Genomic DNA, 13,470 nt, shown 5'->3' with positions numbered 1-13,470 from the left:
AGTGCAGCTACCAAAAAGATTGTGCTTTCTACTCTCTATCTCTCACAATCTGCTCAGGTAAGCCTGCACTCCCTCCCCCCCCCACATGGTGCTGCATTATTGTATTGCTGGGGTAGTGGGATTTGTAGTCCTCTATAGCTGATGGTACATTGTGCTGTATATGTACCATCAGCTATAGAGGACTTCAAATCCCAGCAATACATTATACACTGTATGTATAATGTACTATTGCTGGCATTTGTTGTATTCCTTTATATCTGGTGGTATTCTGCATTGCGCCGTATAATCATTATACAGCGCACCGCAGAATACCACCAGCTATAGAGGACTACAAATCCCAGCAATAATAAATTATACGGCGCAATGGAGAGTAACACCATCTATAGAGGAATACATCAGATCCCAGCAATAATACATTATATACAGTGCAATGCAGAATACCAGCAGCTAGAGAGGACTACAACACCCAGCAATAGTACATTATACAGCGCAATGCAGAATAACACCAGCTACAGAGGACTACAAATCCCAGCAATAGAACATTATAGTATAATAGACTATAGCTGCGATTTATTGTATTCCTCTGGGATTAGTTGTCTCCTTTAAGCAGTGGTTCTCAATCTGTGGGTCGCTGTGTGATTTCTGCTGTGTTAGGTGAGAGTCCTCCTCAGCCCTCTCCTAGCGCAGCAGTGTCCGTTCTCCCGTCACGCCGCCAGATGTCGCTGCAGCAGCCACGTCATCCCTAAATTTTACTGTTGGGGGTCACCACACCTTGGCAAATATTACCAAGGGGCCCCGTCCATAGAAAGGTTGAGGACCACTGCTCTAGGTAACCTGAAATTACACATATACAATATATGTTCCCAAATATACTTCACATAAAGTTATGCAGAGTATGTTTGGATAACACAGTGACTCCACCAATCCTAGTATGTAATGGCAATAAATAAAATGGGATAACAGAGAGGGGTCCATTTATAAACAATTCACAGAGCCGTTTGCCCTGTGAATCTCTGTGAACATTTGCTCTGTGTGGATAAAGACAAAACCAACAGGGTTATTTACAAAAAGGTGAAGAGTTTGGAGAAGGCAGGAGAAGGGAACAATCAAGGCCAACATAGCTGAACTGGAAAGTGAGCTGAATTGGAGAATTTCTCCAAATCGGCTATGTTGTCCTAGATTGTTCACTTCTCCTGCCTTCTCCAAACTCTTCACCCTTATGTGAATAACCCTGTGAATGTTCTTAATACATTTCTTTTCAGCTAGAACGTAATATATTGCAATGTAATACCACATTATGGTCACTAGACAAAGCCTAAGAACACAGGAAATTTGTATTTGTTTGCAGAGTGAATGGCTCTGCAAATTGCTTATAATTAGACCCCATAATGGTATAGTGCTTTTTTCTCCATTTGATTATAATGCAACATCTGCTCTAAAGGAAAAATGTCTAAACCAAGAAAAAAATAGGCCATTGCTGACCTCTCTAAGAATATCGCTTGCCTGGTTGTCTCTGACTTTAATTTTATCTGAGTCACTGACCTGGAACAAGCATGTTCATTAGATAGTTAGAGTGATCTCCTCATCTTCATACTGATTCCAGGTCAGTGCCTGAGAAAACATTGAAGCCATTGGATCAGCATGACAATCAAGCAACTAGCATTTTCACAGGAAGGGGTCAGCAATGGTATTTATTCTCTCAGTACAGGTTTTCTTTACTATTACCTACTTCCCAACCAAGCCTACTTTCACCTGCAGTTACGTTCAGTCTTGTCTTCATAGCATGGGCTTGGTTAAAAATATTGTGACAGGATTGCATTAAGCTCTTAAATATCCCTTATTTTGAATTCTAAAGTAGGTAACCATGCTATTAGAAAATATATTTTCTGAGCATAAGTGGGTTTCATGCCAACATCTGACCTTTATCTGACCTTTATCCTCTTTTTCCAGTGTTATTTCTTGGGCCCATAATCCTATGATTAACAAAATAGCCATGTCTATCCGTAAGTAATTCATGCACCAAACATTGCCGTGCATATAAATAGCTTAATTTCAAAACAATATAAATGGTGTCATGACTAGTGCAAAGTTCTTCCAGCACTGGAAAAGGAACATGAGAGTTCAGTAAACATTTTGATGCCAGATCTTGCTACATAACTAAATAAAAGAAGTGAAAGCTGAGTGTTCCACTTATTAGATCTAATTCAACCAACTTTTATAATTTAATGAATAACATTATGTTTTAAAAACAGAAACATTTCCCTGGTCTAATCTCCTCCATATATGACTGTTTATTAGCTAACCTCACCACTAATCCCCCAATCTATATATCTGCCTGGGAGAGAGACCTTGGTTGCCCCATTGCTGAAACTGACTGGCAATCTATATGGGAAACGGCCAAATCCAGCTCCCAGAATGTGACCGCACTAGAGACCAGCTACAAATTGCTCTACCGCTGGTACCTTGTCCCGAGTCGTATGCGGGCATTCGTACCGGGACACGCTTCCGAGATTGTGGAGAAGTGGGGTCTTATATACACACCTGGTGGTCCTGTCCGACAGCACATGCTTTTTGGCACCGTGTACTGCACTTCTTGTCAAATCTGATAGGTAAGGCGCTGCCGTTTGACCCGAAGGTGGTGTTACTCAACCTCCCTCCAGAAAACAGGACTCATGTCCATCATAAGTTTCTGATGCACGGTCTCACGGCAGCCAAGCAAACATTGGCAAAATCCTGGAAGTCCACTGTTAACCCTTTTGCAGAAGTAAAACACAGACTCCACTGGACCTTCATTAATGAACGTACCACTGCCAGACTGGAAGACATGGCACCCATGGCTCCAATATCTCTAGTCGCACTCATTTGACAGCAACCTGCTACCACTTTAAAACTTCGCTTCGACAATGAACTTCCTCCACGTATGACCGTGAAGGAACTGACCCTGGTAAGCCCTCTCTCTACCCACCCTAGTCTTTCCTACTCTTTCTTCTTCTTCTCTCTCTTTTTCTTTCCAACTGCCCTTCTTGGGCGCAACCTTTAATATTTAATGTTTGCAGTGGTTTAGTATGTTCTCTCACAGCGCGAATGGCGGCTCTGTGATGCAGTGACTCACAAAAGAACAACTTTCTTCTTATAACCCTGCAAGTTTGTTGGGCCCCCCAGTATCCATGTGGACCCTAACATGTACTTGATCTGTTCGACTAGCGAGTCTACTCCACCAGCGATATCTGTCATTCTGCTTGAAAATTGAGCTCTGCCTATCCTAATACAGTTCTGTAACTCTTTGATTTGTGTGCTGTATGTTGTAACCACGTGCTACTACTGCCTCCACAAATGTGTTCCGTTATGTCAAAATCAATAAATATCTTTGATTTTTTTTTAAAAACAGAAACTGTATTGAAACTGGCATTTTTCAATGCTGGTCACCGACAAGGCACATAGAAAACATTGAGCAGCTTTGGATCATGTAAAATTAACTCAGAGAACTTGATGATAAATTCTTCTCATACACCCGGATGTCTATAAAAAAAAGTGATTTCAGATGATCATAGTATCAAAAATCGACACTGTCACCTTGTACCTGTAGCTAATACATCTCGTTACCGGGTGCTTGAAAAGCATGAAAATACACTATACGCACCTCCTGCGTGATCGCCCGCACTGGAACGTGTAGTACTGCAATGTCATGCGTTCCAGTGTTGTGCAATTGCAAAAAATATGCATATTGTTTTTTTTCTGAAGTAAACTTTATATTTGTAACACACCATTTGTGTGTTTTATTTTAAAAAATAATCGGCCAAATAATCAATTATGAAAATAATCGTTATTCGCAGCCCTAGTATCATAAACAATTGCAAAATACTTGTTTTTACCTATCTTTTATCTTCTGTTGCTCTCATTTCTGCTAATCTTTTGCAGCCTCTTTGTGGTAATTTCCTGCCTACCTGTTTAAACTGCAGTGATAGCTGAGTGGCAGTTTTCAGGCAGGTTTCTTGATGGTGACAACAGTGGATCAGTGAGCAATGTGCATAAGCACGACCGCTTTTCATCTTCATTGAAGAAGCTTGTGGCAGGGAGAACAATTGGGAAACAGGGAAAGAGTCTTGCCACCCTATAACAGGAAGCGCCTGAGCAAGGACCACCAAGGATTATTGTAATGGTTGCTGACGATTTACAAATAATGAGAATAGAGCTCACTGTGGAGGTTTTCTATGACTTAGCAATTGCTATTTTAGCTGCCAAAAATATAAAGAAGATAAGTCTCCGAGAGGACTTGAGGACTCCTGCGATAGGTTTATTTAGCAGAGCTGTCTAAGCCATTTTTGGAATATTAATCCTAGTCACTATAATTATAAGAGAAAAGATCCAAGTCCAAAGTCATTCCTCTTCTGGGTATTGCTATCACATACTTTGTTGATTAAAGTGAAATTAAAGTCACAATTCCCCCCCAATGCTGCTGTAAGGACTTACCTGAAATGATGCCTCTTGATCTGATCATCTTCTTATTTCCCCTTGTTTCCAGCAGTCTTTCCAGCGCTGGTGCCGGTCTCTGAGCCAGTGAAGACTGCTGTATCTTCCTGTCCCACGATGTCTGTCCGGCGTGCATTGACTTACAGTTAGGGGTCTATTCACGAAGCAGCCGAAGGATCTAGCCGTAGCTTCGGCCGATCCTTCGGCTAGCATTGGCCCCAGGACCCCTTCGGTTCAGTAAAACCGGAGGGCTGCTGTACGGGATAATAGCCCGTACAGTTCCCGAACTTAGCCGAGCGGCATTTGGCTGGGCTATTCTGCTCGGTACCTCTGTGGTACCGAGCAGAATAGAAAAACAGTTTAAAAAGTAGAAAAAATAAAATAGAAAACAATTGGGCGGAGCTAGCAGTGACAGCTAGCTCCGCCCAACTGTTTTCTATTGGCCGGGCGGTTCTGCAGCCGTCAGAATAAAAAAACCCCATAGGAATGCATAGCTAGATTCCTATTAGCTATTTCACTTTGCAATAGTCAATAGCAAACTAGCCATTGCACCCGCCCACTGCTGCTGTCAATCACTAGAGGGGACCTGATGGTAACCAGGGACGCTGATTTGTCTGTGCAAGTGGCTGGAGCCAGCCGTGAGAGGACGGCTGGCTCTGCCCAGCAGTCAGTAGCAGGCTGTCGGCCCGCCAATGGCCAGCCGTTCCGCCAGCTTCGGCTTTCACCTCGGCTCAGTCGAGCTGAAGCATATGCCTTCGGCTCGGCTGAGCCGCTCGGCCGACTTCGGGAGCTGTATGGGCTATAGTGAATACAGCAGCCCTTCAGTTCTGCCGAACCGAAGGGGTCCTGGGCAGGGCCGGATTTACTCTCCCTGCCGCCCCAAGGCCAAGTTCGGCGATGCGTCTTGTGTGTGTTCCAGGATCACCAGGCTACCACCAAAGGAGAATGGGATAGATCACTGCTGTACATCAATGTCCATATAAAAAAAACTGAAGTTATAAGTAGGTATGCATCTCAAAGCTTAAAACTGAAATCCAGTTTAACCTCCCTGGCGGTATTCCCGAGTCTGGCTCGGGGTTAATGTTCAATACCAGGAGCGGTACCCCGAGCCAGATTCGGGAATGCACAGAAAAGTGTCACTTACCTTGTCACCGCGAGGCCGCTGCGTCCTCTGCTGTACGATATTTAGGTGAGTTATTCCTAAGATTTACTAAGAATTACAGGCCTACAATATAAAACAACAAATTTCCATGAAAAACAATGCACCGCTTTGGGATGCTAAAATCCTGAATAATCATACCGCCAGAGAGCTTAAACAAAGATTGTATAAATACAAGAGGCATGTGTATTCTTGTGTCTTGGTGTTCTTTGTCCATTTCTTCCAGATCTGTGTAGTAATCCAGCATGACACAGCACAAGCACTTTTCCTTTATGCAGAAACTTCAGGTAATGAAGACCAGCCACTGCATCTCTCTCACCTTGGGCAGAGTGACTGGTCTCAAACCCACCCCCATGTAACTTTCCTCAGGCAGCATGTAGTAGGAGGACTTGAGGGGCCTCTCCTGCAGCACTGCTCTCTGTGCAAGCTATGTACAACACAGTGATGATGTCACCAACACTTTTTATATTCATATCTGAGTTTGGAAAGTTATTTGTTGCACACAAAGTGGATGTATATCCTCTGTGGCTATTGAGGGATATATTTAAATGAGGGTTATTGTGCCTGGAGTACAGCTTGAATTTCTATTGTTGAGGAGTTTAAAAGTCCCATCATATACTATCCTGTTATAACATCCCCATTGTAATAGGAACACATACTAGACTTGTTTTTTAAAATGCAACCAAAGCTTACTTGAAAAAAATCCCTTTTATGTAGTGAGTGCTGCCTTCTGTCTGCCCATCACTTGCCACAACTTCATGGATTCCCAGTGTGCGTTGTGTCTCTTTTCCTGCTGCCTGATGTGATTTATCAAGACTCCAGATCCCATCATGCATTGCTTCCAGCAAGCAATGATAACGTTACATTGTTGGGATTTCGGACATTGAGTTGTAGTTCAGAAGGCAGGCTAGTTAGAATGGTGACACAAGAAGTGCATATTCACAGGGCTGAGTGAAATTGAGTGAAATTGTGTCAGTGCATTGAGGAAGTACATCCTATGGGCATCTTCAATAAGTACATTTACAAACTTCTAGATCAATACGGTTATTAGGAGTGGGATAGAACTTATAGAAATTCAAAATAGAAATACACATTTATTTTTTGTTTTTGACCATAGATACCATCTAATATTCACTTCTTACTATTAACAATAGTAATATTAGTAACTATTCCACAATCTTACTATTTATATTAATTGTAATAAAAATGAAACATCTGTACACTTTTCTGGAGGCCTGTACATGGGTGTATGATGTCACATTGATTCAGCTGCTGATTTGCTCCCAGTTTACTCAATCAAATGAGGTCACTGCTCTCTGGATGTATTGTACTGGCACTGGCCTGAGCCAGCCACTCGCTGGAGGAATTTGAAGCAGCTCGAACTCTGAAAACAGCAGTCAGCTGTGTCACTGTACAGAACAAGGGGAGGCTCGGGTGTCCCGTGTGTTTAACCTTGTGTGTGCCGAGCAGAAAGCATTGCATCTAAAAGAGAAGGTTTTCTAAGAGGTTGATCAGAGTGCAGAAAGCATAGCAAGCTGGTAGCACTGCCATAGCACAACTGTTTCAAGAGGTGCCCTACATCATAAACTCTACCATCTTTTGAGACAAAGAGCTGGAGATGCTGCTTTCCTGAAGGAGGCACAAGTTCTACCACCATGAGCGCGCCTGCTGCAACCGGTGTATTTATGTTGTCTTTATCAGCCATTCCTGTTACTTACCTTTTCAACTATGTGTCTACTGTTAATAGGTAAGTGGAAAATACCAAATGCATAAAACAGAGTAGTATTAGTTATTTAAAAAAACCCTTACTGAATAGACTGTGGTTGGCTTTAATTGTGTTATCATGCCATAATAAATGCATTGTTTTAGATTCATCATTTTGTGGTGCCTTATACCCTATTGGTAGAACTTTCCATGACTGCTCATTCATATCTTCAGCTTCTGTAGATGAGTCTCTATCATTCCATACTCATCTGCCATCAGCTGCCTGACTTAGGGATAGAATAACATTGAATAACATTGTGTTTGACACTGGCAAAGTTAAACAGGGACACTGTTGTCATCTAGGCTTAAAAAATCAAAATGACTAACTTGTAAAGGTCATATTATATATGGCCAAATGTTATAATGCATTTCATTTTAGTGCTTATTTGCACTCGGTTCTGGGAAATCCCCATTGCTCAGAGGCTTACAGTCTTCAAGTACTGCTGATCACACCATTAAAGAGTGGTGAAACCAGAGGACATTTATAAAGCTCCAATAAAGAGCGATGTGCAGTTTTCATTACTATGCGATAATATACTTCAATTCATTTATTGGAAGAACTATAAGGAATGGCCACGGCTGGTCTTGGAGATGCTTTCTTCTCTTCTCTTTTGAATTACTTTCTTATTCCTTCTCCTTACATACACCAATAAATGTATAAAAACATCTTTCAAATATCTCCTCCAGAATAAACCTGTTATTCCGTTTATGTTACAAAAATAACATTTTAATCACTGAATGGCAGCTAGGTTATATTTTAAGGAGGTCTTTGCAAAACGTTATTATTGACTTATAGGTCTATGAGCCAAGGATTATAGACCTCAGGGGTGTTTGTTTTTAAATATGACAGTATAAATTTTATTTTTCCTTTTTTATTACTTTGATTATTGTGTATGCCAATACAATGAGGGCTTGTTCACACCATCTCCAGACCAGTGCGTTTTTTTTAAAATCTGCACCTAAAAGGCATACACAGTAATTCCAATGGTATTAAATGAGGTAAGTTCACACCACTGTGTTCAGTTCCAGAGCTTTTTAAAAAAAAAGTTCAGCAGCATGCTTTTCTTTTTACACAGGAATATACGTTTATATGCAGTGTGCCAGCGTTCTGCCGCTTTCAAATGCAGCCGCTGTCACACGATCATTAACTTGAACAGGTGACAGCTGCCACTACTAAATGGCAGGTTTGGGATTACTGCTGCAGAAATTTGCACGTTCCTGAAGCAGGAATACCAAAGCGCACCTAATGTTTAGGTGTAAATGAAGCCTAAGGGGTCTATTCACAAAGCTGCCGAGGGCAGCCGAGTGAATGACCGATCAGAAGTGAAGTGAGCCGAACACTGTTCGGCTATTCACTTCAGGCTGGTATGGCTGATTTCAGCCGTATATCGGCTGAAATCAGCCGTACATCGGCTTGCTTCGTGTGGCTTCGGATCAGCCGAACATGCCCAGGGGCCTGGCTGCGATGCCGACGCACCCTCCCACCCTTGAACGCAGATGTTTTTTCGTTCGTAGATCTCATTGAGCTCGTCATTTGAAAAGTAGATCTCCAGACGAAAAGTTGTGGGCGCCCCTGCTCTCCTGGATGCGCAGTGAAGGGTTCTGGCTTATGAATGGTCTTCCTGGTGCTGGTTGGTGTATTGCATGAATAATATGTGGTACTTGAGATGCATATAAAATCTGAGATCTAAGTCAGGGCTGGACAAATATCAGGAGCCAAGTAGCCAAATCTAAATGCTAAAAAATTACAGATGGTGCCTAACTATTGAGGTTTTCTCTTGTTGTTGTCAATAGAGATGGCTGCTAAAAAAAAATTCTGCTGGCAACTGGATTGGACATCCTGGCTCCTGAATTAATTGTGTCCATTCCTGGCCTAAGTACAATCTAAGTAGGATAACAGGATGGGGTTTCTGTAGAAATATTTAATAAAAAGAACAAAAGCAGCTCTCAAGGTCGTAAAATATATTTACGTTTGATAGTGGAAAAATACAATGCAGTCTACAGTGTCATTAAAGTACTCAAACTAGTGTTAGCAACTATACAAAGTCACCAATGCACATCCCAGCAGTGCCACATCCACTAATACTTTCAGGGAGTGGTTGGGTACAGTTGGTTTAGCATGTGCTCCATTTAGCCATGGCAGTTGGGACACACACACCTGCATTATGGATGCTGTGCCCCCTTTCAGTAGCCTCCAAAGACCCGAACCAGTAGCCTCACAGTAGCCTCACAAAGACGAACAGATAATGGTAACATATATGCCATATAAACAAATACATCATTATAAGGTTGCCTTTAGTCTACTTGATCCCTTTTATGATGTGAAAATCTAGTAGTGAGTGGTTTAAAGAGACAATTGCCATGTGTGTGACTAGCATATGAAAGCCAACATTCAGTCTGCATCAAGAATAATCCTTGTCTCAAACTCTCTAAACTTGCTGTGCCAGTGACGTGTGTTTGATGGATTTATCATTAAAGGAGAACTATGGGGTCAGGGCTTTTCCCCATAGTTCTCCTTAGGGTAACGGGAGGACACAAACTAGCTACAGCTCGCGGTATACTGAGAAGCCGCAGCTGAAGCGGATCCCGACAATTATGTCTGGATCCATCCAGCTGAGCGAACGCCGGTATGTGTTCGCTCACCTCCCGATCTACTGAGCCGACCTGTGACAGTCTCATTGTCACAGGTCGGCTAGGACTATGAGGGGAGTGAAAAGCACTCACCTCATAGTTCTCCTTTAAGAGCCCAGTGCTTCACTTCAGCAGTATCTCCTGTTTTCTTGTCCAATATTTTTAATGAATTATGGAAACATAAAGCTGAGGATACAGAAACATGAAATACACAACTGCTTCCAAATATCATATAAGTGTACAGGTTTGTATGACCTAGTCATATTGATGTGAATAGAACATATCACAGAGGCACAGATAGGAGTCCAGTCAAATGACGGGAAACATTATGGGTAATGTCTGTTTCTTTGCTGCTATTACTTTAGAGTTTTAATTCATCTGCACGGTTTTCAAGGAGGATTGGGGGGCCACCAACCTCAATGCCCCTCTTTCTTTCTTATTTTGTTCACAGTATAAACTAATATCACGGTTGAAATATGTTTCTATTGAGCTGTTACATTATATCGCAATTCAGAGGTTCACATGTTTGAGATGTACACACCAAACCAGTGATGTTGATAATTGGCATGAACTGAGAAGGTTTCAGTGTTTGATTGTTTATCATATTAATGATTTGAACCTTTATTTTTACTTTTATTTTTATTCCTTTTCTATTTTAATTTTTCCACACGGATTGCCACATTAATACACAGATAGAACGTTTACAAACACTTTAGTGTATTGTTTGTTCACATAGACCGAGCGCAACATATTTGCTTTACAATGATGGGTAATTAGTGAATCTAATTAGTGAATGTACGCCATCTCCTATTTTAGTGGATGAAAGAAAGGAGAACGTTTTAATTAGTGTGGGGTTTGTATGTGCTGACTTTATAAATGGTTTAATAATCTGAGCTTGGATCCACTACTTTTATGGGTAATGTTTAAAATAAAAAAGAATAAAAAAAAGCAACCTTAACATAAAATAATTTATTTCTGTACAGTGCTGCAGTTGCTCACTATGTGTCCTTTTATCTGTCAAGTATTTTATATTTTCCAGTTGCTGGCCAGTTACAGTTGCTAGTGCTGGGGTTATGGTGTTCATAGCATTATTATCCCGTCTGCTTGTCATTCAGAAACCACCCAAGGATCCGTTGTTTTATGGTACGTGTCCACAGGAAGCCTTCTTCTTGACTTGTGTTTTGTTAATGTTTCTGTACCAGGGACGTGCGGTCAGGGGAGGCAGATGAGGCAGGCTCCTACCTGTCTCCTCCCTTCCTCTGAGCAAGAGGTACCACACGTCACTGTTCTGTACTATGTGTTCATTGTAAAACATTAATCTAGTGTACACATATGAATAAATTAAGTATTTATTCTATGGATTTTCTTAAAGTGACACTAAACTCAGGAGTTAAAATCTTGAAAATGCATTCAAGTACCTTAACTATTAACAAAAATTAATCTTATTCTTTGTAGATCCTCAAATCATCTCTGAATTGTTGCTGACACTGTCCTTTCTTCTGGAAGGTGGCTACTTTTGTTCCCAATGGTCCCTGTGTGTGTTGTAAAGTAGTCACCGCTCCAACCTTGCTCCTGTGATAGCTAATTTGTACTGAAGGTATAGTCTAACTAAACATGAGATTGTAGTCCATCACGGGAGTTAGCTTGGATCGGTGGCTATTTTACAACACACAGGGACCATGGGTAACGGAAGTGGCCACCCTCCAGAAGGAAGGACAGTGTCATTATGAAAGGCATATGAACCAAACAAAATTATTAGCGAAAATCCAATTTTTATTTAGGATATGTTATCACTTAGCTGGCATACATTTAGATCCTAGAGAGTGTGCTGCTTAGTGTTCTGTTTCAAATGTTGCTTTATACAAAATACATACCTTCTGGGACCCAGTCAAACAGTATTGCAGGTTGCTAACTCAACAAGATCCACAGGAAGTGTCAACGCACCAAGAGAACTCAGAATAGGAATCCATTTTAGTTTAGCTCAAGCTGCCGCGTTACAAAGGATGTTTTCCGGAGTTTTCTCAAAGGTGAAAGGCAATTGGCCTTTATTTCTGTGGATGCCTATGTATCACAATAGGCAACCCCGCATGGAATATTTGATCATCTGAGTTGGATTTTTGTGCTTGATCACTATTGTGCCAAAGGTACCACCCTAGGTAGACATGATCACTAACAACTCCCGCATGCTATTTATGCAGATAATCCATCAATATTAGATAAAGCACATGCACAGTGTGATAACCAGATTCTATCTTTACCCATCTTTAAAAAGTTGTCTTCATAATGGCCGTGCTGTATTTTTAACCATCATGCTGTTTTTACTTTTCTAGTATATGCAGTATTTGCTTTTACCAGCGTGGTGGGTCTTATCATTGGCCTGGAACAGGATGGAATCATTGATGGTTTTATGACTCTATATTTAAAAGAGGTAATATTAGGAAATTGAGATATGTACATAGCTGCTCTATACATTTATGGTACTTGATGACTGTAACTATTCCCTTTTTCATGCAAAATAAAGTTTTTGTAACTCTCAAATCTATTTTCAGTATGTTTGGCACAATGCCTTACTCTATAAAAATGCTCTCAACCAAATTAATTTGTGCTAATGTGTTGCAAAGTTCTTTACTTGCCATTAACACAACTTCCTGTTGTGGAGGATCCAGGAGTAACAGTCACATGAAAATGATGGTGACATGGCAGAGCCCTCTCTACAACAGTAAGAGTGTGGTGAGATAACTCTGCTGGAGTCATGGACAGAAGTGAAGATGAGAGCTCTCAAAGCTTAAAAAATTGAATATTTGGGTATCCTTCCACCTTAAGTTTCAATGACAGGTGCATTGAAAATTTGAATATGCTGTAAATGGTGGAGATATTGCATACTGTAAAGTATTAATTTGTGAAATATGTCTGAAGAGGATACAGATGTAAGATATCAGTTACACATCTAAAAAGACTAGACGTCTATCACTGTCTGCATTAATTAGAGGGGATGTTTCAGAAATAAACGGGTGTACCCAACAGTTTGAGTTTTATGGAGCGAACAGCTGTGAATACAGATTTCACTAGCAGCATTACCTGCTGGCGGAGTTTGAAAAAGCAGCACAACCACACCATGAAATAGCTTTCCATGAGAACTTCCGTACTAGTATATACCTTCTTAGACCTGATTCCGCTAGAGTCCAGGAAGATGGGGTTTTACAGTTATAACTCTGAGGCTGTGGAAAATGGGGACTACTCCATGTTTCTGAAATTAAACAGCAGATTTTTCTTATACAGGTTGCACAGTTTATAGGTCTCCTGTGTAAAGAACCATATTTAGTAACCTTGCATTCCTCCTTCGTCTATGGATACTACACAGTTTGCCCTGTGCACTGGATAACATTGTCTCTGAAAGTCAGCTGCATCTCATGCAGTTTGTATAACTCTCCCCCCCCCCCCCCCCA

General features: G+C 41.2%; 1 protein-coding gene across 1 annotated transcript in view; it reads left to right on the top strand.

Moving 5' to 3' along the window:
* Positions 1 to 7,153: 7,153 nt before the first annotated feature.
* The window catches only part of TM6SF1 (transmembrane 6 superfamily member 1), a 24,961-nt gene continuing 18,644 nt past the window's right edge, over positions 7,154 to 13,470 (top strand). Inside the window, exons 1-3 of the mRNA XM_018576688.1 lie at positions 7,154 to 7,376; positions 11,064 to 11,167; positions 12,355 to 12,452. Coding sequence (XP_018432190.1) covers positions 7,285 to 7,376; positions 11,064 to 11,167; positions 12,355 to 12,452 — 294 coding nt within the window. The 5' untranslated portion in view covers positions 7,154 to 7,284. The remainder of the gene's footprint in view (positions 7,377 to 11,063; positions 11,168 to 12,354; positions 12,453 to 13,470) is intronic.

This window comes from Nanorana parkeri, unplaced genomic scaffold (genome assembly GCF_000935625.1).
Source record: "Nanorana parkeri isolate BGI_ZX_2015 unplaced genomic scaffold, ASM93562v1 scaffold74, whole genome shotgun sequence".
NCBI classification, from domain to species: domain Eukaryota; kingdom Metazoa; phylum Chordata; class Amphibia; order Anura; family Dicroglossidae; genus Nanorana; species Nanorana parkeri.
The sequence above is the reverse complement of the archived record's forward strand: the minus strand, read 5'-3'. Positions and strand labels throughout refer to the sequence as shown.